General features: G+C 35.9%; 8 protein-coding genes across 15 annotated transcripts in view; 4 read left to right on the top strand and 4 right to left on the bottom strand.

The window, feature by feature from the left end:
• Positions 1-117: 117 nt before the first annotated feature.
• Positions 118-1,917, bottom strand: LOC126677319 (two-on-two hemoglobin-3). Its single transcript, XM_050371885.2, has 4 exons — positions 1,781-1,917; positions 1,578-1,711; positions 451-595; positions 118-365 (listed from the first exon to the last, which is right to left on the bottom strand). The coding sequence occupies exons 1-4, from the start codon at positions 1,915-1,917 to the stop codon at positions 254-256; spliced, it is 528 nt and encodes a 175-aa protein (XP_050227842.1). The 3' UTR covers positions 118-253.
• Positions 1,918-2,020: 103 nt separating this feature from the next.
• Positions 2,021-7,256, top strand: LOC126677294 (serine/threonine-protein kinase AFC3). Of its 4 annotated transcripts, none has more exons than XM_050371858.2 (13): positions 2,021-2,112; positions 3,245-3,329; positions 3,574-3,703; positions 4,135-4,161; positions 4,249-4,405; positions 4,516-4,564; positions 4,894-5,008; positions 5,179-5,270; positions 5,360-5,507; positions 6,155-6,219; positions 6,296-6,393; positions 6,743-6,848; positions 6,952-7,256. In XM_050371858.2, exons 4-13 carry the CDS (start codon positions 4,152-4,154, stop codon positions 7,087-7,089), a joined length of 978 nt encoding a protein of 325 aa, XP_050227815.1. In that variant the 5' UTR covers positions 2,021-2,112; positions 3,245-3,329; positions 3,574-3,703; positions 4,135-4,151; the 3' UTR covers positions 7,090-7,256. The 4 variants fall into 4 exon arrangements, with proteins under 4 accessions (XP_050227815.1, XP_050227806.1, XP_050227821.1 ...); XM_050371849.2 differs by lacking the exon at positions 2,021-2,112 and adding an exon at positions 2,152-2,494; XM_050371864.1 differs by lacking the exon at positions 2,021-2,112 and having other exon boundaries at positions 2,975-3,329; positions 3,574-3,682.
• Positions 7,257-7,961: 705 nt separating this feature from the next.
• LOC126677279 (putative pentatricopeptide repeat-containing protein At3g15130) lies at positions 7,962-10,258 on the bottom strand. Its single transcript, XM_050371830.2, has one exon. The coding sequence runs from the start codon at positions 10,256-10,258 to the stop codon at positions 8,189-8,191; it is 2,070 nt and encodes a 689-aa protein (XP_050227787.1). The 3' UTR covers positions 7,962-8,188.
• Positions 10,259-10,263: 5 nt separating this feature from the next.
• LOC126677287 (pentatricopeptide repeat-containing protein At2g20540) lies at positions 10,264-12,274 on the top strand. The gene has a single exon (XM_050371840.1). The coding sequence runs from the start codon at positions 10,264-10,266 to the stop codon at positions 11,908-11,910; it is 1,647 nt and encodes a 548-aa protein (XP_050227797.1). The 3' UTR covers positions 11,911-12,274.
• A 390-nt stretch (positions 12,275-12,664) lies between these two features.
• Positions 12,665-14,021, bottom strand: LOC126671257 (uncharacterized). The gene is made up of 2 exons (XM_050365052.2): positions 13,749-14,021; positions 12,665-13,426 (listed from the first exon to the last, which is right to left on the bottom strand). The coding sequence occupies exons 1-2, from the start codon at positions 13,906-13,908 to the stop codon at positions 12,783-12,785; spliced, it is 804 nt and encodes a 267-aa protein (XP_050221009.1). The 5' UTR covers positions 13,909-14,021; the 3' UTR covers positions 12,665-12,782.
• Positions 14,022-14,927: 906 nt separating this feature from the next.
• On the top strand, positions 14,928-17,356 carry LOC126674556 (uncharacterized). 2 transcript variants are annotated; one of them, XM_050369058.2, is made up of 4 exons: positions 14,928-15,065; positions 15,140-16,701; positions 16,789-16,971; positions 17,073-17,356. In XM_050369058.2, exons 2-4 carry the CDS (start codon positions 15,148-15,150, stop codon positions 17,202-17,204), a joined length of 1,869 nt encoding a protein of 622 aa, XP_050225015.1. In that variant the 5' UTR covers positions 14,928-15,065; positions 15,140-15,147; the 3' UTR covers positions 17,205-17,356. The 2 variants fall into 2 exon arrangements, with proteins under 2 accessions (XP_050225015.1, XP_055959858.1); XM_056103883.1 differs by having other exon boundaries at positions 14,928-16,701.
• A 262-nt stretch (positions 17,357-17,618) lies between these two features.
• On the bottom strand, positions 17,619-21,613 carry LOC126666089 (DDT domain-containing protein DDR4). The gene is made up of 11 exons (XM_050359050.2): positions 21,022-21,613; positions 20,792-20,902; positions 20,392-20,475; positions 20,270-20,307; positions 20,073-20,154; positions 19,794-19,900; positions 19,559-19,718; positions 19,394-19,486; positions 19,167-19,287; positions 19,014-19,056; positions 17,619-18,352 (listed from the first exon to the last, which is right to left on the bottom strand). Exons 1-11 carry the CDS (start codon positions 21,334-21,336, stop codon positions 17,830-17,832), a joined length of 1,677 nt encoding a protein of 558 aa, XP_050215007.1. The 5' UTR covers positions 21,337-21,613; the 3' UTR covers positions 17,619-17,829.
• Positions 21,614-22,389: 776 nt separating this feature from the next.
• The window catches only part of LOC126662368 (uncharacterized), a 32,078-nt gene continuing 26,535 nt past the window's right edge, over positions 22,390-27,932 (top strand). Inside the window, exons 1-6 of one of the 4 annotated variants that reach the window (XM_050356343.2) lie at positions 22,390-23,507; positions 24,221-24,365; positions 25,517-25,795; positions 25,907-26,077; positions 26,179-26,394; positions 26,772-26,866. In XM_050356343.2, coding sequence (XP_050212300.1) covers positions 22,561-23,507; positions 24,221-24,365; positions 25,517-25,795; positions 25,907-26,077; positions 26,179-26,394; positions 26,772-26,866 — 1,853 coding nt within the window. In that variant the 5' untranslated portion in view covers positions 22,390-22,560. The remainder of the gene's footprint in view (positions 23,508-24,220; positions 24,366-25,516; positions 25,796-25,906; positions 26,078-26,178; positions 26,395-26,771; positions 26,867-27,932) is intronic. The other 3 variants (XM_050356336.2, XM_050356344.2, XM_050356345.2) reach the window with 3 other exon arrangements.

Here is a 27,932-nt window from a genome sequence, read left to right as displayed (position 1 = left end):
GTATCCTCGCCGACAGTCCAACTCTATAAATTGCTGGTAACTCGGGGATTTAAAGCTAGCAAGCACATAAAGAAAATGGAGGAATTCAAATCATCTATACATAAATTTCAAGATCTATTTATAGAAAGACTGCTTCATTTTTCACCTGAATGCCACTATGGCTGTGAATACATTTGGAAACATTAAGTATCTCCACCCCAACAGTTATGTTAATAATAAATGAGGAAATTATTTTCAATGATTAAGTTTACAGTTAAGTTGAATCGCTGGCCGCAGCGTGCTTTGGGTTTTTGCAGTTCTTACATGGCATTTTCTGGTGTTGATTCTTCAACTCATCTCCAGCCACAAGAAAGAATGCAGTATGCCTAAGAAACACAAAAATGTACAAGAATCAGATAACAAACTATGCAAATGAATTTTTAAAAGATCGTAGTTCAATGTTATTCATGCCTGAAAAAATTCATCATTGTTGTTTTTGACTCATTGTCAATTTCAGTGGTGCTATCCAATGCCTGCTGCATATGATGCAACCATCTTTCTGCAGCTTTGTGTGTAACAGGAAATGGTTTGTGGCGTCCGATCAAAGCGGGATGGCCTGCCGAAAGTTGCAAGAGATATAATCTTATATGCATAAAGAACATAACCCTATATACAATTTCGATTTCACAATCATCATTCTCAAAATTAAGAAAAACATGACTTTCTTTTGACCAGGCATGCATTAGGCTTGAGAGCAAACTTAGGTAGCACAGACATACGGGGAAATAGGACACTTGGGCACATATATGGCGAAATAATGTTAGGAGCCAACCAATGTTAGTTTTTTTATGTAAAAAATGAAGTTTCGCTTCGTGTCCGAAACACCAAGCTTTCGACATGTTTCTCAAACGGAAAACGTTGACTCAGTAAAGTCTCCGTGCTACTTAGAAGCCAACCTATGTTGCGCAGAATTCTTCGAGTCTTAGGTTTCAGAGTTTTGTTTCTATTTATAGAAACGCTTAAGAAGCTTCGAAACTCGATAATTATAACCTGTTCTTTTTGATGAAACAATTATAACCTATTTTTTATATAAAAAAAACATCCTTTTGCCGAGTTTCAATGTTTTCATTTTCGTACTACATAAGAGCCTAACGAAGGTCATGTCAAGGTACATTACATCTAGTACGACCGGAATCAGATTTTTCTTATTGAGGTCAACATAAACATAACAATCATTAATCTGAAACAGGAAGGAACTTACTGTTGACAACAAGCTAGCATTGAATCAACCTGTAATAAAAGTAGAAGCGAGACAACAAACTCATGAAATATTATAACATATCAGCTTCAAGAAGCCCTTGACACTACAAAACAGCAGATAGAGAAGACAGGAAGAATTGAATCTAATTTATTGTATCATGAAAGAAAACTAATTTGAATTGCATCCATTCTACAGTGCTACTAGTAAATCATGAAAAAAGTGTGGTCTTTTTATGTTTATTTTAGCGACCAAAAAAGAGTTATAGTTGAGCAACAATCTAACATGCCAAAATTGCTATAAATGACTCTCAGTTATTCAAGGAAAGCAAAGAGAAAACCTTTTCTTTGAGAGTAAAGCTGAGGACCGCCCATTCTCTGAACAAAAAACTCATACTGATTCTGAATAGCTTCTTCTTTTTTTGAATTAGCAAATATCAACCTAAACCACTCCTCTTCTTCATCTTCATATACCCTGTTCACATACATAAACAAACATTCATTCTTCACACATAAAAAATCTTCAAACTGACACCGTTATTACCTGTTGTAGAAATTGGTGGAGAGGTTAATGAAAGCCTGGAGGCCGAGCTTTTCGAACAAATTGGTGGCGTCGATAGCCAAAGCATCGGCGTTGGAGACTCCGCTCCATTGAGATGCTTTTTCTTGAAGTGACTGCATTATTACTATCTCTGCTTGATTTGCTGGCTCTCGATTTTTAAAGATAAGGGTAGTTGGCTGCGTCGTTTCTACGCCCAGCTGGTTGGTTTTTATAAGAGCATTGATTGATGGTGCTCAATTTGATACTCGCTCTTTTCACTCTTTCCTTGTATTAATAGTGCCATCATGACCAAACTATGGAGTTCATAATAAGGGGTGAGCATTCGGTTCGATCCAAACCGAATTAATCGATCCACCGAATAGTTAAATTTAACCGACTCAATAATTTTTTTTAATTGAAACCAAACCGACTAAATAAAAAAGGGAAAATATTTCAAAACTTAATTGATCGAATAGGTCGATAATTTAATCGGTTCGATTAAAACCATCAAATAAATATTTTTTTTAAAAGGTCAATTCTTTATTTATCCAGTTAGTTCTATTAATTTGGATATCTCAAATTTTAAACTGAACTAATTAATTGATTGTTTTATTAAAAGCGAATAACCAAACCCAGCTGGGTTCATCTCAAACGAAGACGAACTCTTCGTCTCCACGACAACATCTGTGGGTGGTGGAGGAGAAGCGGCAACTGAAGGTGTCAATTAGATTAATTAGAGTTTAATGAGAGTTTTTAATTATAATTAATTATAATTAATTAGAATTTATTAGGATTTAATTTGGTTTAATTATGAGTAATTAGGATTAATTATTTTAATTAGGTAATCTTCTATTATTTTGTGGATGTTTTTAAAAGGGCCAAGTTTAGAAAAAAAGTAATCTGATTCGTCTACGATTCTTTTTTTAAATATTTCGTGAATGTGAAATGATTCTTTATTCGAATTACATCTATCACTACAACTAAGAATTTTTGAAATAAATTGACAAAATCACCTAAAATAGTTTTGAGAAAAAAAAATGTTCTCTCTCTAGAAAAATCATTAAATAAGTGTTTTATAATTAAAAAGTTAACTATATTTTTGTTACATTTGAAGACTTGGCCCAGTTGGCCAAACTTTAATGATATATGTATGAAGTTGAGGGTTCGACCTTCAAATCTTACAGGCAGTGCCTACAAATTTTTATTTTGGAGTTAAGTTAAGACATCAATTGGTTTTATCCGTTTTGTGCGCTGAGACACAAAACGACCTCAAAGCGCGAAACGCAAAGAAAGCAAATACAACTTTTCTATTCTCATTTCCAATTATTGTCAAGAAACGAAATTTCTCGATCCTAATAAAAACCCTAATTAGTAAAAACCCTAACGTTACCAGTTGTGGTTTAATTTTGTGATTCAGATACAAATTTACATTGAAAAAAAATACATTTCTTTGTTTCTTCATTTTAGTAGCAGAGGAGATTGCACAATGGACGACGAGCGAACTAGGAAACGCCCACGGCTAGCCTGGGACGTCAACCCATCTGAATTTTAGGTTTTTTTCAGACTTTGAATTGCCATTTTGAAAAGAAATGCTTTTGCAGTTTTTTTTATTCTGAAGGTTCTTGGTTTTCTGATTTTTTGTTTATGTATTCTGAAGGTTCTTTAAGAATTTTATTCATAAGCTTGGATTTTGTAGACTTCAAATTAGGGTTTTCAAGAAGAATTTTTTTTTGATTCTTTTTGCAACATCTATTCTGTTTTAAAAGCATGATGTTTTTGATAATTTTAATTTGCAGGAGCAAAGAAGGGATCTTGGCGGGAATGAAGGAGTGAATTTAAGAAGGCGCGGTTCTTCACCTCCGATAAGGGATGATGATCGCGATGGGCATTACGTATTTAATCTTGGTGAAAATCTTACTCCTCGATGTAAGCTTTTCCTATTTATTTTTTGAATATTAACTTTTGTTTTTGTTTTTTGTGTAGCAAAACATTGTGTTATTTTGGAAAGTCTAAACAATGCAATAGTAGATTACTATTTTGGCGATTCTTACATTCTGAAACTCATTGATTGCTAGAATTCAAATCTTTCCATTCAAGAATGCAAATTACTCTTCAAAGAAATTAGATTATATCACAAATGATATGATTTTCCGAAAATTAAATTCCATTGAATGAATGATAGTGACAAGATAATTAAATTTTGTTTTGCTGTTACTTAATGGATATTTGATAGGGTAATTGGCTGAGAAGTCAAATGTTGAAATTTTGGTTATGTAGGTTCATTTTCTAAAGTTTGGTGTTTTTACTTCATTCCGGTTTCTAATGATGATTATTTTTCCTACTTTCCTGTATGGCAGATAAAATACTAAGCAAAATGGGTGAAGGTTAGGAGATGAGTGCTAATGATATCTAGAAAGATACTAATTTTTGTGATTTCGCTTGTGCCATTCAGCAAATTGCTAGTGTTGTAGGCACTTTTGGCCGAGTTTTGGAATGTTGGGATCGTCAAACACGGGATTATGTGGCAATTAAAGTAGTTCGTAGCATTCGTAAATATCGTGTTGCAGCAATGATTGAAGTTGATGTACTTCAACGTATCGCTAAGAATGATAAAGCCAGAAACTCACAGTACGTATTTCTCTGGGACTTAGCTGGCAGAAAAGGTGCTTGTATAGTCGTATATATTGTAATTTATTACCAGACTTATCTCATCATCATTCTTGTTTTTCTTTGTGCAGCTGTGTGCAGATTCGGAACTGGTTTGATTATCGCAATCACATTTGTATTGTAAGTATTCCAATGAAATCTGCCATTTTCTTCTAATTTTTTTATGGACCCAAATATAGCTATTCTTACGACATTTATGGAGTTGTGTTTTGTCTCATTTTCTGTAGCTCTCCTTGTTACACTGACATTTAAATATGAATGCCCTTATTTGTTTTTTAGTTCTGTTTCATTTAGAGTTTTATCTAATAAACTCTTTAATATATTCTATGCTAGTTATAACTGTTTTAATCAGCTTTGGCAGCTTAAATGATATTTATTGCATTGAGCTCACCTTTGAACTGAGAACTGAACATAAACCTTCCCTGAATGCATTTTAATGGTGTTACCAGGTATTTGAGAAGCTTGGACCCAGTTTATATGATTTTCTAAAGAGAAATAAATACTGCCCATTTCCTGTGGATCTTGTGAGGGAATTTGGACGCCAGCTTTTGGAATCTGTAGCATGTGTGTGGATTGTCCTTGCGTACTGTTTTCACTTTTTTTTTTTGCATCTGTCGTGATGATTCCCCCCTTGCTGTTTCTTGACCTGTGTTGTTGACTTAGGGTGGAATTGCTTTGTTGTTTTGTCCCATTTGTGTAACACTTTTTTTTATGTGATTTATCATATATGGCAGATATGCATGATTTACACTTAATTCACACCGACTTGAAGCCAGAAAATATACTTCTTGTTTCTTCTGAATATATAACGGTCCCAGCACGCAAGGTATTTGGCCTTTCATAATGGAGAGTGATATCATTTTTGGGTGTTAGACTTGGATATAACTTAAAAAATTGTTTGAAATGATGATACAGAGGAGAATTTCGGATGAAAACCATTTCAGGTGCTTGCCAAAGTCAAGTGCTATTAAGCTGATTGATTTTGGTAGCACTGCTTATGTGGATAAAAGGCATGGCTCCATTGTTTCCACAAGACATTATAGAGCACCTGAAGTTATTCTAGGTAATTAGTTTATTCTTATTTGTTCTTTGTTGCTTCCGTGTGCTATGTTTTTGTCAAATACACCATTTTCTTTTTGATATTTGGTTCGGTTTGGGATCTTTTGCAGTTCAGTTTCTTTTGTTTTGGTGTTGGTTTGAACCAAATTACATGCAAGTCTTCATTTGGCAACTCATTCAGTGTCTTTTACCTGTTTTTACATTGTGTAAATGAGAGCATTCCGTGTTTCTAATTATAACATGTAAATAAGTGGCTTTTTTCGTCATGCTTATAACAACTATATCTAAGATGTGAATGATTTTAATTTTACACTCTTTTGTGACTACAAACATGCAAATTAATAACTAAGCATGTCCATTAGGATCGTACTATATGAAAAAATTGTATGCTAAATGGAGTGACGGTGTGATGTCCAATTGTGATAAGTTTTATGGTGGGATGATTGAAACTTTTACAACTTTAAATTTTATTAGATTAATGCACAATACTAGTCAGCATCCTGATATCTTTTGCTCTTTGTTAAGGTGTGTCCCAAGTCTGCATATGCTTTTTGTTTCAAGGCTTTCCCTGGCTCAAACGCAATAAAAGTTCACAGTTCTGTACTCGCTTGTTGTTTTCTAATTCCAATTATACATATTCTTATTCTGCAGGTCTAGGTTGGAGTTATCCATGTGACCTATGGAGTGTTGGTTGTATACTTGTTGAGTTATTCTCGGTTAGTTCTCCATCTCTCTTCATTCGACTAACTTGGACCAAATTTGAAATTGAGATGCATGAGCTTCTGGTCTCAGGGTGGAGCATTGTTTCAGACACACGAGAACTTGGAGCATTTGGCAATGATGGAGAGGGTATTGGGACCCCTGCCAGAGCACATGATTCGAATGGCTAAGTAAGTTACCTTTTTAAACTAAGTGGAGGACTCGAAATTTGTGCCATGATGCTTGCCTGTAGAAATTTTATGTTTCTTTTGTAAAACTTGCTTTAATATATATAGAAAACAAAGTTTTACAAAGTCTTTTTCTCCTTTCTATATCTGGAGCACCACACTGGCAGATATTACATGTAGTTCCTAGGCGGAGATCAGTAAGTGGCCAACATTTATCTGTGCCCAACACTGACTGAAACTTATACATTATAATTGGTAGTGTCATGTCCCGTTCGCTGTTCTTTGTCGCTGCTAATAGATTTAAATAAAATATGCATCTTACTGATGTCTTCCCCTCTTTGGTCATATGTAGCCAAGGGGCTGATAAATATTTCAGGAAAGGATCGAGACTAAATTGGCCTGAGGGTGCGGTTTCAAGCGAGAGTATCAGAGCTGTGAAGAAGCTTGATTCTCTCAAGGTTCTTCTTTGGATCTGGATTTTTTTGGTTTTCTTTAAAAATGATCTTCATTTTATTACGATAACAAAACTTATCTATTATTATGACTGTCATGCTGATGCAGAATATGGTATCTCAACATGTAGAAAGCTCAAGAATTTTATTGATAGATCTGTTGCATGGCTTACTGAAGTATGATCCATCTGAACGCCTAACAGCTCAACAAGCTCTTAATCATCTGTTTTTCAAAAAGATTACTTAAGGAATCTCACCACACCACACCACAAAAGCATATCAATCGTTTATCATGCTGGTAATATCTGAACCATGGGTTGCTCTTGTGGACTATGAGTTCTTCCCATCACTTGTATTTCAAGAAATATTCAAATGAATGCAAATGCTTCTACCTAACACTGGAGGAGTTTCTTACATGTCTGAGTTTATAATGTCCATGTTATTGCTAGCTTTGTGCAAAATATAAAATGATTTTCTTACCAGTGAAGCGGGCAGGTGGGATACAAATGTTATGGATGGTACTTCTGTTCAGCTCATCGTAGTTTAATATATATTTTATGAAGTTGGGTCTGCATTCATAAGCAGGAGAGAATTACATCAAAAGCTGGATATTTTTCTTTGCTTTATTAGAATGTCGAGACAAAAAAAAAAAAATTATCTTGTTTCTAATCTATATTAAGGAAAATTGTATATGCACAATGGAAATGGAGTGGGATAGTTTGAGCAACTCACTGCAATTGTTTACCTCTTGGCAATTGATTTTGAGTGGACTTATCAAGATCTGAAAATGACGGGCAAAGGCTTATAATTTTGCAAATTGCGGGGGTGAGTTGTGGCTAGGAGCGGTGGCGGGATCAGGGGAGGGTCAGCCGACCCTCCTTGCCGGAAAAATAAAATAAAATAAATTCACGTATAACCGCCCCTTGAAATTGCCCCTACAAGTTATAAACCGCCCCTACAGATGCTATTTGCCTATTTTCCACCTATTTTGCCGTCATTTTATTTTTTCTAAATAGCCGAGCGCAAGAATTTCGACCCTCCTGAGTTAGAGTCCCGGTTCCGCCACTGGCTAGGAGTGAAAGGCCGGATGAGATTGGATACAGCTGGTTTTTCACGATATCTATTGAAGTAGAGCTTATAATCATAATGGTTTCATGTAGGTTTCATCTTGATTCTCTTGTATATGAGATATACATTTTATATGAAATGCATTATTTCCTTTGTCAAAATTTTGAGCTTCCACATTCATTTGCTTATCTGGGTAGTCCCTAAGTTGTCCTGAACCATCACCACAGAAAAGGTCGTCCAATTTCTTATCTAAAATATCTATGAAATTGTCTAATATGTCACCAATAATCTTTGCAGGAACATACCCCATTCTCAAATCTATGAAATCTGTTTGCATCTCTCACTACAAACACCACATTCAAGATCTTTGATAACCCCTTGATGAACTGATGGCAATCCACGCAAACTCTCAAATTCTTGAAGATGCGAATCACCCTCCCACTCTCTTCCCAGCCACCGCAAATCAATGCTAGCCCGATCGCCAACTTCTCGCTATGAGCTCTCAAGTTCTCCTCCTTCGACTCCTCTTCTATATCGCGTAATGCATATTTCATCCCATAACTATACCCTAATTCTTGCTTCATCCTTGTCTCCATCTCTGTCAAGATTTCACGTATTTTCTCTATGAGTGGATGTATGTCGTCTCCACCATAGAAGAAATGCACCTCCTTGTCGATCTCTACCCAGCTACGTCCTGCTTCTTTCCTTAACCTCTTTGTCTTCACCAATTCTCTTAGTCTCTCACACTCGTTCCAATAGCCAGCGTCAGCGTAAATGTTCGATAGCATCACGTAGTTGACAGGATTATCACTATCTAATCTCAGAAGTTTCTCACCTACTTCTCTTCCTAATTCCAAGTCTCCATGCACTCTGCAGGCACTTAACAATGTTTGCCATATTCCTACGTTTGGATTTATAGGCATGTTATTTATAATATCTTTTGCTTCTTTTACGCGCCCAGCTCGGCCAAGGAGATCAACCATACACGCATAATGCTCTACCCTAGCTCGGATTCTATGATCGTTCCGTAGCTTAGAGAAGTATTCTCGACCTTCATCAACTAGTCCGGAATGGCTGCATGCTAAGAGTATAGCTAAGTATGTAACATCATCAGGCTCAATACTATCATATTGCATTTTGTTGAAGAAACTAATTGCTTCTTTACCTAGGCCATGCTTTCCGTAGCCAGTGATCATGACTGTCCAAGAAATCACATTTCTCGTGGACATTTCAGCGAAAAATCTGTCTGCCTCGTCTATCAATCCGCACTTGAGATACATATCAACAATTGAGTTGCATACTGATATGTCTAAACCGGACGGAACTTTAATGGAGTACGCATGCATTTGCTTGCCTTGTTCCACAAGTGCAAAATCAGCAAATACACCTATCATGCTCGACAGGACAAACCCATCAGCTTCAATGTCATTCGCTGTAAGCTGCCTGAACAAGTCCACTGCTTCCGCTAAGTTTCCTTCTTGAGCATAACCAAGAATTAGCGCACTACATGATATCACATTTTTCTCTTCAACCTTATCGAATACTCTCTGAGCTTCACTCAATTTCCCAGATTTTATATATTGATCGATAAGAGCGCCTGCAATACTAGTCTTGGTTAAATATGGGAAGCCATTAGTGATCAAGAAAGCGTGAATTCGAGATCCTTCTCTGACTGCACCAACAAGGCTGCAAGCTTTCAATGTGCTTGTAAGTGTGAACTCATCAGGGCATTGCCCATTTTCCAACATTTCTCGAAACAAAACTATTGCCTTCTCTCCGAAACCTGCCGTACTATATCCTGCTATCATTGAATTCCAGCTTATGAGATTCCTAACCGGCATAAAATTAAACATGCGGGCAGCCTCATTAATCCTTCCACACTTGGAGTACATATCAACAACAGAATTAGCCACCACAATCACCGCATCATCCCCAGTTTTCAAACAAATATCATGAATCTGCATCCCGATATCAGGACGACACAATATCGTACATGCTTTAAGATTCAACGAAAAAGTGAACTCATTTGGTTTTACACCAGATAATCGCATTTGAGAAAATAAATATAATGATTTTTCCTCATTACCATTCTGAATAAGTCCACACATAAGAGCTGTCCAAGAAACCACATTTCTCTCAAGCATTCTGTCAAACACTACACAAGCAGTGTCCACTCTACCACATTTTCCATACATGTCTATTAGATCATTGCTCACCATCAAATCAAAGTTAAACCCCTTTCTTATCACAACTCCATGAACCTGCACTCCTTGACGAAGTGACACCGTTTTCGAACAACATCGCAGAAAATCTGCAAGTTTCTGCCTCTCTCTCAAAACTGGTATCATTATTTATGCTCTCGAGTTTGCATTCACTAATGGCGACAGGAGTTGGCAGTTTAAAAATCAGAGAAATTGAAAATTTCTTTGTACCCATTTTGCAAAATTGCAAAAACATAGCAGAATTGAAGAAAACCCATGCTCTAATTATAAAGTATTCACTGTCAAAAAGCAATTATTTAGTGACAAAAATGGTAGATGTGTGTGATAAAAATGAGGATATGAATTACGCAAGTTCGCTATTTAAGGGAGCGACAGACCCGAGTAGTTTCTTGTACAATGCAATGATAAGAGCATATACACATAACTCCATGTATAGATTCTCTATCAATGTTTATAAGCAAATGCTAAGGCAAAACCAAAATTTTCAAACCCTAATTTTGCCTGATGAATTCACATTCCCGTTTGTTGTAAAATCATGTGCAAGGCTTGTGCAGCAAAATCTAGGCAAACAAGTTCATGGGCATTACTGGAAATTCGGTAAAAAGTTTCATCTTATCACGGAGAATGCACTCGTTGATATGTATGTGAAGTGTGATAATTTATTGGATGCACATAAGATGTTTGACGAAATGACTGAAAGAGATGCAATTTCTTGGAATGGAATTATTTCTGGGCATGTTAGATTGGGTCAAATGAGACAAGCTAGAGGTTTATTTGATGCAATGCCTAACAGGACTATAGTAAGTTGGACGTCTATGATTTCCGGGTATGCGCGAATTGGGTCTTACATGGATGCGTTAGATGTGTTTCGAGAGATGCAAAATGCTGGTGTTGAGCCTGATGAAGCAAGTATTGTATCTGTATTGCCAGCATGTGCTAAGTTGGGAGCTCTTGAGACTGGTAAATGGATACATATGTATTGTGCTAGAAATGGTTTGTTGAGAAGAACCTGTATATGTAATGCTCTTATTGAAATGTACACAAAATGTGGCTGCATCGATCAAGCTTGCCAGTTGTTTGATCAAATGCTCGAAAGAGATGTGATTTCATGGAGTACTATGATCGGAGGGTTAGCGAATCATGGGAAAGTTCACGAAGCAATTGCCATTTTTGAAAGAATGAAACAAACAAATATCAAACCAAATGGCATTACTTTTGTTGGTCTTTTATCAGCTTGTGCACATGCTGGTTTTTGGAAGAAGGGACTAATGTATTTTTATACCATGATAAAGGATTTTCATATAGACCCAGAAATCGAACATTACGGTAGTCTAGTTGATCTTCTCGGTCGTGCCGGAAAACTCAATCAGGCTCTTGACGTCGTAGCAACGATGCCTATGAAGCCAGATTCAAAGATATGGGGTTGTTTGTTAAGTTCTTGCAGGACATACAGTAACATGGAAGTTGCAGTAATTGCGATGGAGCGACTCGAAGAGCTGGAACCGGACGACACAGGCAATTATGTGTTGCTTTCTAATATATACGCAGATCTTGGTAAATGGGAAGGTGTATCAAGAATGTGGAAGCTTATACGAAGTAAGAAAATGAAGAAAACTCCGGGGTGTAGTTCAATTGAGTTGAATAATGTTGTTCAAGAATTTGTATCAGGGGACGTTTCAAAACCGTATTCAAAGGAAATATTCTGGTTGCTAGAGCTTTTGGCTTTTAATCAGGACATTACTAAGCATTTAATTGAGATAATGCCCGAGGATTATTGAGTATGTTCAAGTCAAGTCATTTGATGATAGATGCACAGAAGCTGCATTGTTGAAAGTATAGTGTGCTCTTTCAAGTATGCATCGGAGTTCCTACCAGTAGATGTAACAGAATTGAATCAATTTGCAGAAGTACTTGGCATTGACTCAAAAAATATCAAAACTGACTCGATGTTAGTCGAGTCAAGCTCTAACTCGAGCTATTCGGGTATTCCCAAATTGAATTTGTACATTAGAATACACAACTCTAGAGACCCACAAGTCTAAATGAATTTTGATTAATTTACCTTCAATATTTTATAATTGTATATATTTATAATTATACTCTTAGTTTTATACTAAAATTTAATTTTAGAATTTTTGAACAGATTATTGGATCAAGCCAAATTGGATTTGATTCTAAATAATTATACTGAATTCGAGTTTGAATTTGTAAAATTACTCGATCAATTCGAGTAGAGTTATAAGCTTTTAAATTTAGAACCGAGGCGAGTTTGATCTTGAAGTGTTTCTACTCTATTCAATCACACTCGGAATCCCTATCGGTTAGTGGAACATAAGAAGAAATCATTGGGAAAATCAGAAGCTGTAATCATTTGCATACAACACCAATAGCATTCAAAGAATGTCTTGAATTTGAGAACCTTAATGCATGAGCTCTACGTATCATAAACATCCCAGGCATTCTACACAAGAAATGAAATGCAAAACCAGCAGCTCCACTCCCTCACCTCTAACTAACAAGAGAAAATCACAATTTTAGCAATAATGAAACAAAAGGTGTCATTTCAAAGAAGAATCAATAGGTTCAAGAGGGTCTTGGATCTCGTTGCACATGAATACGAACTACGACGAAAAAATTGCGTACAAAAAAGTTACTTGATAAAAGAGAAACCGACAATTATGATGATTGTATATACACTGCAATCCATCAATACTGCGTCAATTGCCTTCTGCATCACTAGGCCAACCTCCAAAGCCTTACCAGCTTGTTCGACCCAATCATTGCCCATCAATGAAATTTCTCCGGGAACCGTCCTTGCATATGCTTTCTGATTGTTTAATAGAAGCCGTGCAAGTACAAGTGTTGCATTAGTCAGCAGCAAAAGATAAACAGGCCTACAACTTACGATGCTCTTAGCGGAATTGCTTCCAATAACTGGAAATCCTAAAGATGACAATACCACAAAAAGGGCAATGACGGCAGAACAAATGAGACGCGATCTCTCTGATGCTGTGATAGCAGAGCTTATTTGACTTGCAGTCACAAACCTACTCAGATGTTTACTCGACTCTAAGTTTTGCGGTGTGCCTGAAGTGGAAATAGTTGATTTCTCATCTAAAACTGATTGTTCGGTGCTGCCTTCATCTAAAACAGAAGCTCTAGAGGTTTCCCTACTGGCCTCAAATGTACTCAATGGTGGTTCTATGATGCTTTCCCCGTGTCCAGCTTTAACAGTAGAATCCTTATTCGATAAAGTAGAACCAAATCGTCCATCATCGCCATTACGAGAAGAAGCTGCAAAATAGTCACAAGCAGCAAGAAACCATGAAAGAATTCTAATTACCACTATGAGTAGTATAGCTATAGTGTCAAATTTTGTCACTTTCACTAATTTATACGAATGTCCCCATCCTACCCCTACAGCTATTGCCGCAGAACACTTCACGCATCGGGTGAGCACTTTCTCTAAAACTATAACACTAACGAAGGAAAATCAATTAAACTAATCTAATAGACTACACAAATTAATTCCAATTAAAACAATAGCAAATGCATAAGTATTATAAATTTTTGTGAATCTTCGATAAAGATTAAGAATAGCAACTATAGAATTTACCTGCGGTTTGATCGAACAGATCGGACGGTGGTGGATGTTGATTGGAATTCAACGGGTGCGAAGGGAGGTTTTGAGGACGGCCGGTGATGAGAGCTAAACGGTCAGCCCCTCTTTCTAGAATCTTCCGTCTTCTAGATTCTCTAGTACTCTTAGTTTCCATTAATTTGTCCGCTTACAGGAAAGAGGAGAAGAAGAACAAACGCTGGTTTTCAGTCGAACAAACCGTTATTTGGTTCTTTTACTTGGATCAGAATGGATTAGTTAGTTTTCGGGTCAGATTTAATTGTTTTATGGACCCGGCCCAACAAAAATTTCTTAAAAATCCAAATTTCAAACATTTATAAAGACTAAGCCCGATGAACAAAAAAAAAGAAGCCAACATCTGTCGTAAGTTTTTGTTATCTCGATAATGTCTATAATCATATTATATCGAAGAAATGTTCCAATTAGAAAAGAAGTGTTGATGGTGATGTGCCGCTGACGTGAACGGTCACATATATGTTATATATGCAAAAACATTTTTAAGATTTAAATAGAACATAAATTTTACGCTAAACATTTGATATTTTTGGATCGTTATATACATTTTGCTTAATATTTTTTATACATAACGAGTAGGTGGCGGTTCACATCAGCGCTAGCACACTCTTTTTCAAGTTGAGATATTTTTAAAACGATATTAGCTACTATTTAAATGTTTTAAATAAATTGGATAGAGTGAGAATTTTCGCTAAACGTTTGATTCTTTTTTTTGATTTTTCAGCCAAAAAATTAGACACCATCTATAATTTAAAAATCTTATCTCAACGTGTCTTTGAGTTTATTTTTTTATTATTACTCTTTGATTGATTACTTCAATTCTTGTTTTAACGTATTCTTTTAGAAGCAATTTCAAATGGTTTTTCATTATTTTTAAAAATATAGTTTGTAACAATTTTTAAAAACAACTTTTAAAAGGATTTTAAACAGTTTTTAAACTTTAAAATAATTTTTTTAAACAAATTTAATAATTCTAATAATTTAACAATAAAGTTAGAAGAGTATTTTTATAAATTTAGAGAATATATTTAAAAATATAAAATAAATTTTCAATAATGATTATAGTCTAAATTTTACCTCAGTAATTTTGCTTTTTACCGCAGTAACATGGAGAGTAACGAAAACGGTTGTATAGAGGAGTTTGACTTGAGATTGAAGTCAAGAATACCAAAAACTCTTCTCATTAACGTCCTTCAATCTTCTTCTCCGTTACACAAACCCTATAAAATCCATCACTCCCGTTCCCAATTTCCAACTCTACAATCTGCTCTCCTTCAGGTATTATCACTACCCTTGTAATCCTTTCGCTTTCCATTAACTAATTCTTGATCACATCACTCTAATTTTGACAGTGCGTGGCATGAAATCTGCTCGTAAAGCCATGGCCATGATGATCCCTGAACAACAAACTCAAAATGGTACTCCTGATTCAAGGTTGTTGTCTGATAGATTAAGCTGTCTTGAAGAATCAATCATATTTCATATTTTTTCGTTTCTTGGTGCTAATGATACCTTCCGTCTGAGTTTGCTTTCCAAAAAGTTTAAAGAGCTTTGTTTCAACAGCCCTTACTTAGACTTTCATGTTAATTTTGACTCTGATCGACAAGAACGGAATTATCTGTTTTATGCCAAAAATAATAATGAGTTGTTGTTGCATAAAAGATATACCCAGTTCTGTAAATATGTTGATAATGTTATGAGGTCGAGGGAAAAGCATGGGACTGAGATTGTTAGGTTCAGTATACATTGGTTTGGTAAGGTCTACAGTACTGTAGGGTGTAGTATTATTGACTCGTGGGTCAAATTTGCTACGCGGTGTAATGTTAAGGAATTGGATATTCTTTTAGATTTTGATGGTTGGAAGAACTACTGTTTACCTGGTACTGTTTTTGGATGCCAATCTTTAAAGTCTTTGAGATTGAATCTGCTGATGAATTCCTTTTTTTTGGCTGAAGAATATATGGTTTCGGTTCAGAAATTAGTTTTAGTTTCAGTAAAACTAACTGATAAGCTATTTGGAGCTAAGATTTCTGATAGGTGGGGTTCTTTGAAAAGGTTAGATCTTGTGAAAGTTCGGTGCATTTATGACCTTATCATATCCAGTTCGTCTCTTGAAGAGCTGAACTTGGACGACTGTCATTTCGGGAGTCATTATTGTGATTGGCATTTAACCATTCGCAGTTCATCTTTGAAAAGTGTGACTATTTCCCGGTGTCTTTTTGTGACCCTATCTCGGATATCCTTCAGTTGCCTCTCTCTTGAGAATTTCACAGATCATGGATCCAAGTTTAAGAAGTTTGTGGGTTTCAAGTTATTTTATCCTAAAAAAGTCGAACTTTTTGGACCATACGAGTCTGATATCATGAAAGTTTCTGCCTCTCTTGATATTTTTCGAATATTTGGCTCCCATTTCGAGAATAGCTGCAGTTTTTTCATTTCTTATCCATCTGTTAAGCAAATAGAGATTTCCAACTGCAAGTTCGCAGAGTTTTGCCAGCTTAAAATAGATAGTTCATCGCTACTAGACTTGACAATATCAGATTGTGAAATAGTTTCTCCAGAGCGTAAAAATTTCAATACAGACCTCAAAAGGCGAATTGTTATCAATTCTGAAACGCTTGATACATTGACTTTAAACTCATTCGATAAGTACTCAAATGAGTTCCCATTGTCAGTCGTGGCTCCGAATCTTCGGACTATTAGGTGGGGAGGAGATCCTGTCGATTTTAGTTTTTTAGAGAACTTCATGGCACTTGAGGTTGCTGCAATTGCTATTAAGCCTTCTTGTCAGCACAAGAGCAGGGAATTAGCTTGCTGTTGCAAGCATTTCAAGAGCTCAATTTACTGTGTCGCTGCGCTACTTCAAAGTCTAAATCATGTCAAAGTCTTGAAAATCAACATCTGGCCTATTGAGGTAGCTGTTGCTCCTTTTTATTTTTGGTCCCCTTTCCCTTTCTTTCAATTGTTTTCATAAAGTGATAGTTTTTCTTTAATGTTGCAGATGTTTTTCATGCAAAACGATGAGGTAATGTATTTCGATAATCTCGAGCGTTTAATTCTGGTCGCTGACGATTCATTGGTTGAACAAGTTCCAATCATTGCCTCCTTCCTCAAAGGATTGCCAAATCTAAATACTCTGTGGATTAGGTGTCAGAATAAATCCCATTTAATTGGTGATCCTAACGTAAGTGCAACACTTTTACGCTTATCTGAATTTGAAGAATCTTTTTTTATGTTCATGTTTTAAGCTTGCTTTGGTTTCTTTTTCTTTGTTGTTGCCAACAGTTCATCGACTCGTTAGGCTTGTGTGGGAAGTCCTTTGGTTTTGTAATCAGTGAGGATGTGGAGAAGATAGTGATTGTGAAGCTAGCAACTCAAGCAGAAGGCTCAAATGTCAATGTCAATTCCTTACTATAGCTTTCTGCCTTAACATATCTGTATATGATACAAGGATACAGTAAAAATTCCATATGCGCAAGATTAGATAGTTTGCTAGCTTTTGATGTTTTACAATGTTCTCCCATTGGAAAACAAGTTTTATATGCACAGGGATTAACAAAGTTGGTTAACTTATTGATGCTTTACCAATAGTTTGAATTACTTTATTATCTAAAATATTCATTATGGTTTATTAAGACAATTAAGTGTGAAAATGTATAATCAATAAATAATTTAATTCAACTAATTAGTTGATGATATTCTTGTAACTATATATATAAATGTGTTTTTGATAATTAAATTTTTAATGACAACATCATTACAATTATTCTGGCCTGCAAGGAACAAAAATGTCAATAAAAAAGAGTAGAAATCGTACGGAAGGAAGACAAATACAAAAGACTTGATTAGAATAATGGTAAATCTCACTATACATGCTTTCTTTCAAGATCGGCAAAACATATTTTCATAATCTGATGCAGATAAATAAAAGTAGAAAACTACAATTAAAGTACTCAAAACAACAATTTTCCACATGTTTAATTATGTGCACCAAAATTCATAGGATACCCACGAACTTGCATATTTCATTTGTTCAGAAAATTTAGCCCTCGCTGCCTTCCTCAGAATCAGCTACTATTGATGATAACTCTTCATGTCCAATACTTTGGCTAGTACTAGTATTTTGAGACAAGTTTTCATCCTCGGAATCAAGTACTACAGCGTCCAGGGCAGAATTTCTTGTTGGCCTGTGCCTCAGTGTGTTTCTCGTAGCTAAGTTCCCGTTCTCTGCAACAGGATGGTTCATAGCCCCGGCCAACCTCATACTCCATCGTGATCCAAAAGGCTTCTTAAAACAGTCCCTATCAACAGTTTTGGCCTTTACATCACCAGAATTGCACAACTCCTCATCACTATCATCAACACTTTTTCCGTCATAATCATCATCATCATCACTATCTTTATGAATACCATCACTCTTAGCTTCATTGATGGTGGAGTCGGTTTTTTTAATATTTTCATCTTTCGATTCTGTGCCCACATCTGAATCACCATTTTCAGTGTGGGTTTCTTTTCCCTGCTTAATATGCTCCTCTTTGCTTTGCTTTGTTATTGTCCCGCTTTCCCTGAATGGCATAGTTATAAGCACAACATGGAGAATGCTCCAGAGGATCTTCAATTGATGTGATGCGATCAATATGAAGTGTGCAGTCTCAGATGCAACATTTAAGAGAATAACTTCTAACTTTATCAAAAGCTAATCCAGGAACAATTATTCCAGAAATTTAAAAAACTAAGTCTTCTTCAGTTTATGAAGATTCATACCTCCTAATTAAAAACCAGCAACAATAAGGAATTTAAAGTTAAATTGTAGGCAATACAAAAATATAACATTCAGCATGCTTGTTGAAAACCAAAATTTAAGAGAAAGTAAAAAAACGAGACAATCTATCCCTTGAAGTTTAAAATACTACTATATAGTTTAGAATTTATAAATATACCTAACATATATTTTTCACATGTGTACCTCTCAACCAATTCTTCTCAATATGAGAAAGTCATAGGGATAAACCCATTTAAAAGGTGAGGAAAACACTTCCAACAGAAAGCTAGCAATATTCCTTTCCATCACTCGATAAACAAAGATTCCAAGAATTTCACAACAGCTAACATATAATTTCATTTCTAAAAAAGAAACTGCGAAGAAAACAGAAATGTAGCTCACAGGTCAATGTCTTAGCAAAGTAAATTACAAATTAAAGGCTAAACAGTCTGAGAAAGTCTCACCTTGTTACTTCTATAGCCTCATCAATTGCACGATCATACTCATCTGTATATTTGGTACACCGAACTAGTTACTTCCTCTCATAATTTAATTAATAGGATATGCCAGATAAAGTATTATAGATAAGCAATATAAACAAAATAATTCCATCATACCAAATGTATAACTGACAGGCCTACGCTGGCGACTGGAACGAATAATCCCGGTACAATAGGATCTAAAGTCATTCGGAAGCCTTTCTTTCATTTGTTTTCGTTTAAGTGCCCTTTCTTTCTTCTGTTAGATGTGATGGAAAATTAAGAAATTAGGCATTGGTGCCAAGAAAAAACAATAAAACATTAAAACAGATAACGTTCAATCATTATAAGAAAATGTTGGATACCTTCTGAAATGTCTTAACAAGAGGAAGAAACTTGGTTTCAACAGTTTTGCCAACAAAAGTTTCTCCAAATATCTTGCTCGATGAAAGTTCATCCTAATATCACCAGCAACATATAATGTCAATTAAGATAACCAATTGTTAAGCAAAGGAAAATATTTGACTTACCGCAGCTTTTTTAAATTCCTCAAGATTGGTTGCTAGGGTTTCCCACTCAACAGAAAATGCTGGTACACTAGTAGATGCTTTCCCCTTCATTTTTGTCCCTTGTTCATTCTTCATTACTTCCTTATACAATCTATGGCCAATGACTGGACTTCCATCACACCTATGGGCAGAGTTGAATAGATCAAAACTTAAAGCAGTCAGCTACCATAAATCTAAGAACATGCTAGAAAAATACCAGAAGAAAGTAAAGTTTCCATCTCCCCCAATCTTCTCTTTGCGGAAACAGGAGATTTCAGTTCCATTTTTCAAAGAATCATTAATGTGCGACACAACATCCTCTTGCTGTGAAACAGAAAGTATAGATTATTCAGTAGTTCATAATGACACAGAAGAAATGGTGATTGTGTACATATGGACATAATAAAAAAAGTTATACAAATCAACAGTGTACAGACACATTTAAAAATACAATATTGTACAGTCATTCAAAATACTCAAGGACAATGAAATGTACATTGGCACGAATTTCACAGAGTGCTTTCAGAATTTGTAGACGATGTATTGGATCTAATTTATTGTATCTAGATATCTCCTCTCTGTACAAATCAAAGCGACAAGCAGCATTCAGGGAATGACTTATGAGCTAATCAAGAAAAGAAAAGGTGTCCATATGCAACTAATAACAAATAAGTAACTAGAATTAAGTGATACCCATTGGCAGTGGTCAAGGGTATCTCGCCTTCAGCAACCTGCCATGGTAGACACAAGCATGAATATATGGTGGCAAAGCACTCATAATTCTAAACATAAAACAAGGGTAAAGAATCACTCACCCAAGGCCACCAGACAGCTAATTTCTTACAAAGTGCAGTCACCCATGTATTGCCATTCAACGTTTTACTCACAGGCGGTATCCCCTGGTATCAATTCCAAAAGTGTTACAAATATTAGAATCTAGAGAACAGATTTTGGAAAAAATGTAGACAACGTGAAAGACCAACCAATTGTTTTCTCCTTGTTTATAATCTATTAGCTTACATTTCATTTTCCAAGTATAAATGATTGATAATACAGAATTATAATCTACATATGACATATCTAAAAGGAATTCTTTGTTGCCACAATACTGAAAAAGTCACGATCAATGAATAATCAGATAAAAATCATGTTTTAAATAAACAAGCACAAAATCCTACATAATAATCAATAGTCATAAAGAGAAAACAAAAAAACCTTTAATAAGTGAATGTGAAGCTGCGCAAGCGAAGTGTCTGGCTGAACAAGAGCAGCCTCAATCTCCTCTGCTGTCAACTTCAAATCACTCCCGATAACCGGCTCAAAAACCTAAACAACAAATCCATCTCACCGCGTATCAGCATTACATTAAGCAAGCAAGTTAAAACGCAAATCTTCCAAAAACAAAATAAAATCAAAACTCAGAAAAATTAGAAATGATTAGTTACGCTTAAGAAGTTAAGAACAGAGGCCAGTTCCCAGCGTCCACGAAGATGTTTGATTTCAGTTTCCAAATCATCCGCTACGATTACTGCATCGTCGTCGTCCGTCATGTGTTTTTCTTCGATGGCGATATTATTCGCCGTCGGAGAATGTCTCCGGAGGCCAGCCATTTTTGATTTACAGATGTCAACGATATGAAGTGAATACCAAAACGAGCGATTTAATTTTAATGTGAGTGAGGGTAAATATACATAGAGAGAGTCGGTTTCCCGCCTAAAACGAAAAATTTTCACTTTTTTTACCTCTCTTTTCAGATACATACAAGTACAACCTTCCCCTTCTTCGGGTTAAAAAGATTACCGCTTCCCCTTTCCTTATTTTCTAGGGTTAATTTGAATTTCAGGAGTGGTTTTGTCTTTTGGCCTTACCCGCCTTCTTTCTAGCTTCGACTTCTTTCGAGTTTCCTCGTATGAAACGCACCGTTTCGCTTCTGTACATCAGAGTCTCTGTTGCACTGTAGAAGACACACATGACGTGGTACGTGCCTTCCACAGAGTGGGTAACTCGAAGAATCTTGTAATGACGTGTTAGGCACCGCAATGGGCAATCAACGGATGTGTTTAATGCTGCATAAGAATGACATGGCATATATATATATGCACGTGTGAGACCATATAGGCAGAGCTCATGACATGGCAAACGCCACATGTATAGGTCTCGAAAGTGAATAATATGTAATCGTCGTGGACCAAGATAGTTCACGTGATATAATTAACATAGAACATGATGGATCTAAAAAATGGTTTGGAGTCTAATGTGAACGTGAAGATTCGTTGGCAGAAAAATAGTATTTAACTAGCGGCATTAAAAAATGGGAAATAAATTTTAATTTTTAGGTGTAGAAACTTTAATATCTGAATAGTATAAGTATATTGTATAAAGAGATTGTGTTATCATTTTTGTAAGCAAATGTAATGGGCTCTTATTTTCTTATTGATGTGAAATTTCGAGTTATAACATATTGAAACATAAATTATACCACGTCAGATGTTACGTATGCTGATTCAAATTTGTTGGTAATGTGTGATTATCTTTGTGAACATGTTGCATGATTGATACATGGCATATGACATGTGGCCCAATTGATACAATGTTGTTTGATGTGGCATGCTCCACATAGGCAGTAGCAACAGTGTTACAGTGACGTGGCTTCTGTTGCAGGCTTAAGTAGTGACTTGTTATGTGCTCCGTGTACAAGATGTGGCATAACGCCCTTTAAGGGCCCAGACAGAGATGGGCCTGGCCATAAGGTTTTTGGACCAAATTCCCAACATGAAACAGCATCGTTTCATCCATATATTTTCAGTGTCAGTTAGTTAATCACCACGTTGCTCCGGTTTGATTTCGTTCAGTTTCTCGAGAACCAAACACCAAATTTCACAGTTCATCCGAGTCGTAAAAGAGAAGCTTCCTCTTTCAGTTCTCATCCTCTCAGCCTAACCCCAACAATGGCGAATCACAGATTTTGATCAAAATCCACTGAAATGGACAAAGAAACAGAACTACTCTCCCGCCTAGCGGCAAACCATCTTCATCTAGCACAATTCGAGCCACTAAGAGCAATACTATTGGCTCTCCGATCTAAAAGTCCTGACCTAGCTCTATCAATACTGCAAACAATAGTAGCCAACTCAGGACGCTTCGATAACATCCTATGGTCACCATCGTGCCCATCTCCGTCTCTTCTCACCTACCTATCAACCCTAGAACTCTTACAGTATGGTGCTAACGCCACCTCACGCACATGGAGCTTCGATCCTCGTAATTTAAAATTGCGAGCGGAGTTTTTGTTGTTAGTTCAAATACTGAACGACGTTGTAACGGAGAGTATGAGGAGGAATGTTGACTTGGAGAGCATTGAGAAGGAAAAGGAGGAGGGTGATGATTTTAGTAGTGAGAAAGAAAAAGAGGAGGGGGAGTCGTTGAATAGAAGTGATGCTAGTACTGAGGATTTGAAAGACGCTGGTGGAGAATTAGGTGAGAATTTGAGAATTTTGGATAAGTTTGTAGAGTTAGGGGTTAAGAGATTAAAACCTGATATTCTAATTGAAAGCAATGATGTTGAAAATGCTGCTACCGAGGAGAATGGAAATGTTGGTTTGATTGAAGAAGGAGAGACTGTATTTTTAAAGAGGGTAATTCTCGAACATGCTGATATTTTTGAAGCTTTATGTTCGAATATACAGCAACAATTAGAGGGAGATGATGAGAAGGTTGATAATTCTGGTTTAGCTATCACTGTTAGGAGAGATAAGAAGGCGAGTAAGGATGCGGAAGAGGAGGCGAATGTGCTTACTTCGATTCAAAGAAGTGTTCAGTTCGCGCATTTGTCCGCTATTAAAGATTGTTTGCAGGGAGGTGATGAAGATGGTGCCATTTCTCATATTCGCTATCTGCACGTTGACCGTGGAGTGGAGGAGGCTGAATATCGGTATGTGTATTTGTATATCTTGTGAAGATGAAATTAAAGTTGCAACAATGTTTTTATTATTTATTGGTTTCTTTTGTAGAATTGTTGGGTCAGTGTGGGATCATTATAGTCAGATCTTATCATTTTGATCGCACTGAAGAATTTTAAGTTAGTAAAATGGTTCCTTAGGAGATGCTTACTAGTAAACCTTAGAAGATATGCCGGTGTTTCTCTGCAAGTTCAAAAGTTGCTTTGGCATACTTAACTAATTATATCCATAATTGTTTGAGTAATCATTGCGTGCTTGTGAAATTGTAATGCACAAGCAGTGTCATGGATATAGTTTGGGGAGAATTTTCTATGTGTAGAATTATTATTGCTGAATATATTCATCTTTCCTTCTCATTCTTCTCTCTCGTCTTTTTTTGCTCTCTGGGAGTTTTATTCATGTAAAAGATTACTATTCAATAATTCGAGGCTTTGTTGCATGGGCTACAATACCTTTTTTCTCTCTGGGGGTTCATTGTATGAGCATTTGTTTTTCGTAGACCTGAATTCGTTATGTAGACACTTATTGGTATCACTGAATAAGTAATTAGATTGCGACACAAATGTTGATTTTGTATGTTTATTTTTAACTTTTTGTTTGTTGATGAGAATATTTTAAAGATGTCGCTACCTCCTTAATTATCATATAGTTATTTATTTCCATTACCTTTTGATGTTTCTAATAGCACGATTTTGCAAGATCTCCTTGTGAGGGTTTTGTCAAGAAGGGAAAGATATGGAGACTCATGGAGTGTCATGCAAGAAAAAATGCTATGTATTTATGAAGAGGCTCTTTCAACAAACTGTAGTCAACTTGTTGGATTAATTCAGGTAATGCTAATATTTGCTCTATCATGGCTAGCATGCCGGTGGAACCTATGTTAGGATACTTTTTAAGGCGGTTCATATCTCCTAGTGGTGATATTTAGATATCAGTGCTATACTTACATGTATCAACATAAGAAAGTTATGCAAGGATTTCTTAGCAATTGGCAGTTTGTAGAGGAAACTTAGACCTGGTTGCTTGAGTGATAGATGCCTCTCAAATTTCTAGTTATTAGAAAAACCTTTGGATGCCGAGCTTTGCAACAATTTCAATTAATATTATTAAATTTGGTCCAAGAGGGATGCATGAAGTAGTTAAAATTGAAGTAATTAGACCTCAGGAGGCTACTATGTCAAATCCCTAATGATTATTTGGCTACTTGGCATTTGATACCGTTGGAGATACTAGATAGTAAAATTGCAGTTGGAGACTCACCTAACAATTTGAGATTTTGGGTTGATTGGCTATTTGACACGGTGTCAAAGTCTCTATGATTGAAAGGTTTAGAGTTGAACTTTGATAACTCTCATTTGATTAATTAAATATTTGAGCATAAAATTAGGCGGGCATGCTTGATGACGATTCAAATTCAATTGATATTTGTGTGCGGGAGTTTGTTAGAGATATAAAACTAGAGCTGGAATCTCCCCTAAGTGTTTGGCCTTTGGGGTTGATTGGTTATTTGACAACTACACTGCTTAATCCAATTGCAATTTTGTGACAGCTGTATTACATTTTGGTTTCCTTAACAATGAAATGAAGAACTGTTTGCTTCTTCCTAACCATCCTTTTGGGGGGGCGATGACTCAAAAGAAATTGCAATTTTGTGACAGCTGTATTTTTTTGTTCTTCAGGTCCGTGTACTGGACAAAATTCCGATCTTTAGGTCCTTTTGAGGGACTGGAGGAACAAAAAAATTGTAAGTAGAGGGACTGGAAAAAACTAAAAAAGGACCTGAAAATCAAAAATTATGTAAGTAGAGGGACCTGAAGAACAAAAAAATAGTACAGGGGCTTTTTGAACAAAAATGATATAGTACAAGGGCCTCTAGATGGGTTTAGCCAAGAAATTTCAGCTCTTCTAGTGCTATTTATGGTATGATAGATGTTTATAGTTTGGAATTTGGATATAATGATAGACAAGGTGGTTTTTGCAGGTTATCCAGGACGACATGCTCCTTCAGGAGATTGAGACCTTGCTAGCACTTGACAACAATCAAATTCCACCTCCTTTAGAACGCTTTCAAAGATATCTTGCAGAAAACAGAGTAGATGATGATTTAAATGATCCATCTCCGTCCTGGAATATTGCAGTCAGTTTTTGCATGAGAGACTTATACCATTATGCACGGGTTTCTGGATTACATGTCCTTGAATGTGTCATGGATATGGTACTCTCTGCTGTCAAGAGGGAGCAGCTTCAAGTGGCCAGTGATGTATGTGTCTGATTTTATGTAAAGCAGTTAAATGTGACATTTATGAATCATAATTATTATTCTGCAAATTTAAATTTTGCTACCTGTGTCATTTATTAATGAACATCCCAGGTCCTTATGCTATTTCCGCGCCTTAGGCCCCTTGTAGCTGTAATGGGCTGGGACCTGTTGTCAGGTAAGACACCACTTCGAAGGAAGTTAATGCAATTTCTCTGGACCTCTAATAAGTCGCAAGTATTTCGGCTGGAAGAATCTGCATTGTACGGTAATCAAATGGATGAGGTTGGTACTATTTAATTTTTAATATTTTCATAGCATCATTCTTTGATTTAGATAAAGGATAAGTTGAATTTGCTAGTGACTTACTTTTGTGGCTTTGACAGAGATCTTGCGTGGAATATCTGTGCGATTCATTATGCTATCAACTTGATCTTGCCTCTTTTGTTGCTTGTGTCAATTCTGGTTGCTCATGGAATTCAAAGTCTTCATTATTGCTGTCTGGCAACCAGCAATTACTGGCTGCAAATGAAGATGCTCAATCAGAACCTTTTGTTGAGAACTTTGTGCTGGAAAGACTTTCTGTGCAGAGTCCTCTTCGTGTAAGACTCTTGTGCATTAGACATTGGATTAGCTTTTCAAATTAATTGTCAGTATGCTGCAGATAACTTTTTGGATAACAAACTCCCTGCACTTTTAGCAAGAAGGCCCTCTTAATTAAAATATAAAATTTATTTTGTTGAAATGTGTAAATAGTCGCTTTGTTGATGTGCCTTGGTCTATTAATTTTTACAAACATCGAACATTTATATGGTGCTTTTTTCTCTTTTTCATGATTGCTGCGTAGTTTTAAAGGATTTAATTATCGATGGCAATTTAACATGCAAGATGCTGCTCTACTTAATGCATATACCTTGCACTTAATTCATTTTCCAGTTTAATCAGGTACTGAACTAAAACTTTATAATTTTTTCTGCAGGTGCTTTTTGATGTTGTTCCAGTCATAAAATTCCAGGATGCTGTTGAGTTAATTAGCATGCAGCCAATTGCTTCGACGGTCGCAGCCTGGAAAAGGTATTTAGAAGGATGTTTTTTTCTAAGTGCTATTGTTAGGACTAGTTGATAAGGATCGTGTCACAGGGCGATGGCCTTCTTTTGAAGGTTGTCTTTTCTTAGAATTACTGCGATGAGGAGCTATGGTGATTGTTGGAGTTCAAACGGGGAGCTACGCCTACCCGGGAGTTCTTGATAGAGAGCTACCTGTCTTTATTTGTTTATAATTTTCTGGTTGTCTTTATTAATAAGCTAAAACAGCTATTTATAGTACAACTTGTCTTGAGTAGCAAGACTCCAAATAGAACTAGGAGATATAAGAAGATTCCTAATTAGAATATAACTAGGAAATATAATAATACTAAATAAGAAACCAACTAAATAAGAAACTTAATACTACTAAATAGATATTAAATAATAAGCTAATACCTAAGGTAATTGCTAGATTTTTCTTCTTCTCCTGCAATCAACTTAATATAGTAGAATAAGTTCATAACAGCTATATTAGGAGCTATACTCGAATTGACTTCTTAAATTATTTATTACTGCATGTCAACTCTGGTAGCAATATGTATCTGTCTGAATATGTTGAACAAGCGGAATTGGGTGGTTATATCCTTGAGAAATGTGCAATTTATGGAGGGGCGTTTTTTTTTTTTTTTTTGATTTGGTTCATGGCAAGTTGGTTACAATGTGGAGTATTGTATCTCTACCTGCATTTCAGACAGATATATTGCAATTATCTTTTCATAATGAATACTTTCTTCTATGGCTTCAAATATCTTGAAGCTCCAATAAATATTTTGGTAAATTGTGTGGTATTCTAGTTATTTTGTAGCGTACCCAATTTAAACAGTTCATTCTATTTACTGGTCTAAAGGAAATAGACATGCTCAATTAAGGATAAAATGCATGCTATGATGAGCATATTAAAAATCACTAATGACGCTTGTCTCCCTTGACTGTCCTTGTTAATATGATGCCTGCGTTCTTGAATATTTTCTGCGGTTACATGGAGTGTACCATCTTCTTTTCCATGTTCCGCTCACCTTTATTATTGGGCTGATTTATTCTTGTTTTTTCAATA

The sequence above is a fragment of the Mercurialis annua genome, linkage group LG1-X (assembly GCF_937616625.2).
Source record: "Mercurialis annua linkage group LG1-X, ddMerAnnu1.2, whole genome shotgun sequence".
Classification (NCBI taxonomy): Eukaryota; Viridiplantae; Streptophyta; class Magnoliopsida; order Malpighiales; family Euphorbiaceae; genus Mercurialis; species Mercurialis annua.
This window is presented reverse-complemented; position numbering and strand designations above follow the sequence as displayed.

What these genes read in the sequence shown, in the direction of transcription:
- LOC126677319 (XM_050371885.2), bottom strand. Translation starts at nt 1,917, where the DNA reads ATGCAGTCACTTCAAGAAAAAGCATCTCAATGGAGCGGAGTCTCCAAC. An exon ending in TCCACCAATTTCTACAACAG is followed by an intron (nt 1,712 to 1,780) that starts GTAATAACGGTG and finishes GTATGTGAACAG; the next exon opens with GGTATATGAAGATGAAGAAG. An exon ending in ACAATGATGAATTTTTTCAG is followed by an intron (nt 366 to 450) that starts GCATGAATAACA and finishes TGTGTTTCTTAG; the next exon opens with GCATACTGCATTCTTTCTTG.
- LOC126677294 (XM_050371858.2), top strand. An exon ending in AGCACCTGAAGTTATTCTAG is followed by an intron (nt 5,508 to 6,154) that starts GTAATTAGTTTA and finishes CTTATTCTGCAG; the next exon opens with GTCTAGGTTGGAGTTATCCA. An exon ending in CACATGATTCGAATGGCTAA is followed by an intron (nt 6,394 to 6,742) that starts GTAAGTTACCTT and finishes GGTCATATGTAG; the next exon opens with CCAAGGGGCTGATAAATATT.
- LOC126677279 (XM_050371830.2), bottom strand. Translation starts at nt 10,258, where the DNA reads ATGATACCAGTTTTGAGAGAGAGGCAGAAACTTGCAGATTTTCTGCGA.
- LOC126677287 (XM_050371840.1), top strand. Translation starts at nt 10,264, where the DNA reads ATGCTCTCGAGTTTGCATTCACTAATGGCGACAGGAGTTGGCAGTTTA.
- LOC126671257 (XM_050365052.2), bottom strand. Translation starts at nt 13,908, where the DNA reads ATGGAAACTAAGAGTACTAGAGAATCTAGAAGACGGAAGATTCTAGAA. An exon ending in TCTGTTCGATCAAACCGCAG is followed by an intron (nt 13,427 to 13,748) that starts GTAAATTCTATA and finishes ACTATTTTGCAG; the next exon opens with CTTCTTCTCGTAATGGCGAT.
- LOC126674556 (XM_050369058.2), top strand. Translation starts at nt 15,148, where the DNA reads ATGAAATCTGCTCGTAAAGCCATGGCCATGATGATCCCTGAACAACAA. An exon ending in TCAACATCTGGCCTATTGAG is followed by an intron (nt 16,702 to 16,788) that starts GTAGCTGTTGCT and finishes TTAATGTTGCAG; the next exon opens with ATGTTTTTCATGCAAAACGA. An exon ending in ATTTAATTGGTGATCCTAAC is followed by an intron (nt 16,972 to 17,072) that starts GTAAGTGCAACA and finishes TGTTGCCAACAG; the next exon opens with TTCATCGACTCGTTAGGCTT.
- LOC126666089 (XM_050359050.2), bottom strand. Translation starts at nt 21,336, where the DNA reads ATGTATCTGAAAAGAGAGGTAAAAAAAGTGAAAATTTTTCGTTTTAGG. An exon ending in TAGCTGTCTGGTGGCCTTGG is followed by an intron (nt 20,308 to 20,391) that starts GTGAGTGATTCT and finishes CTACCATGGCAG; the next exon opens with GTTGCTGAAGGCGAGATACC. An exon ending in TTGTTAAGACATTTCAGAAG is followed by an intron (nt 19,288 to 19,393) that starts GTATCCAACATT and finishes CACATCTAACAG; the next exon opens with AAGAAAGAAAGGGCACTTAA.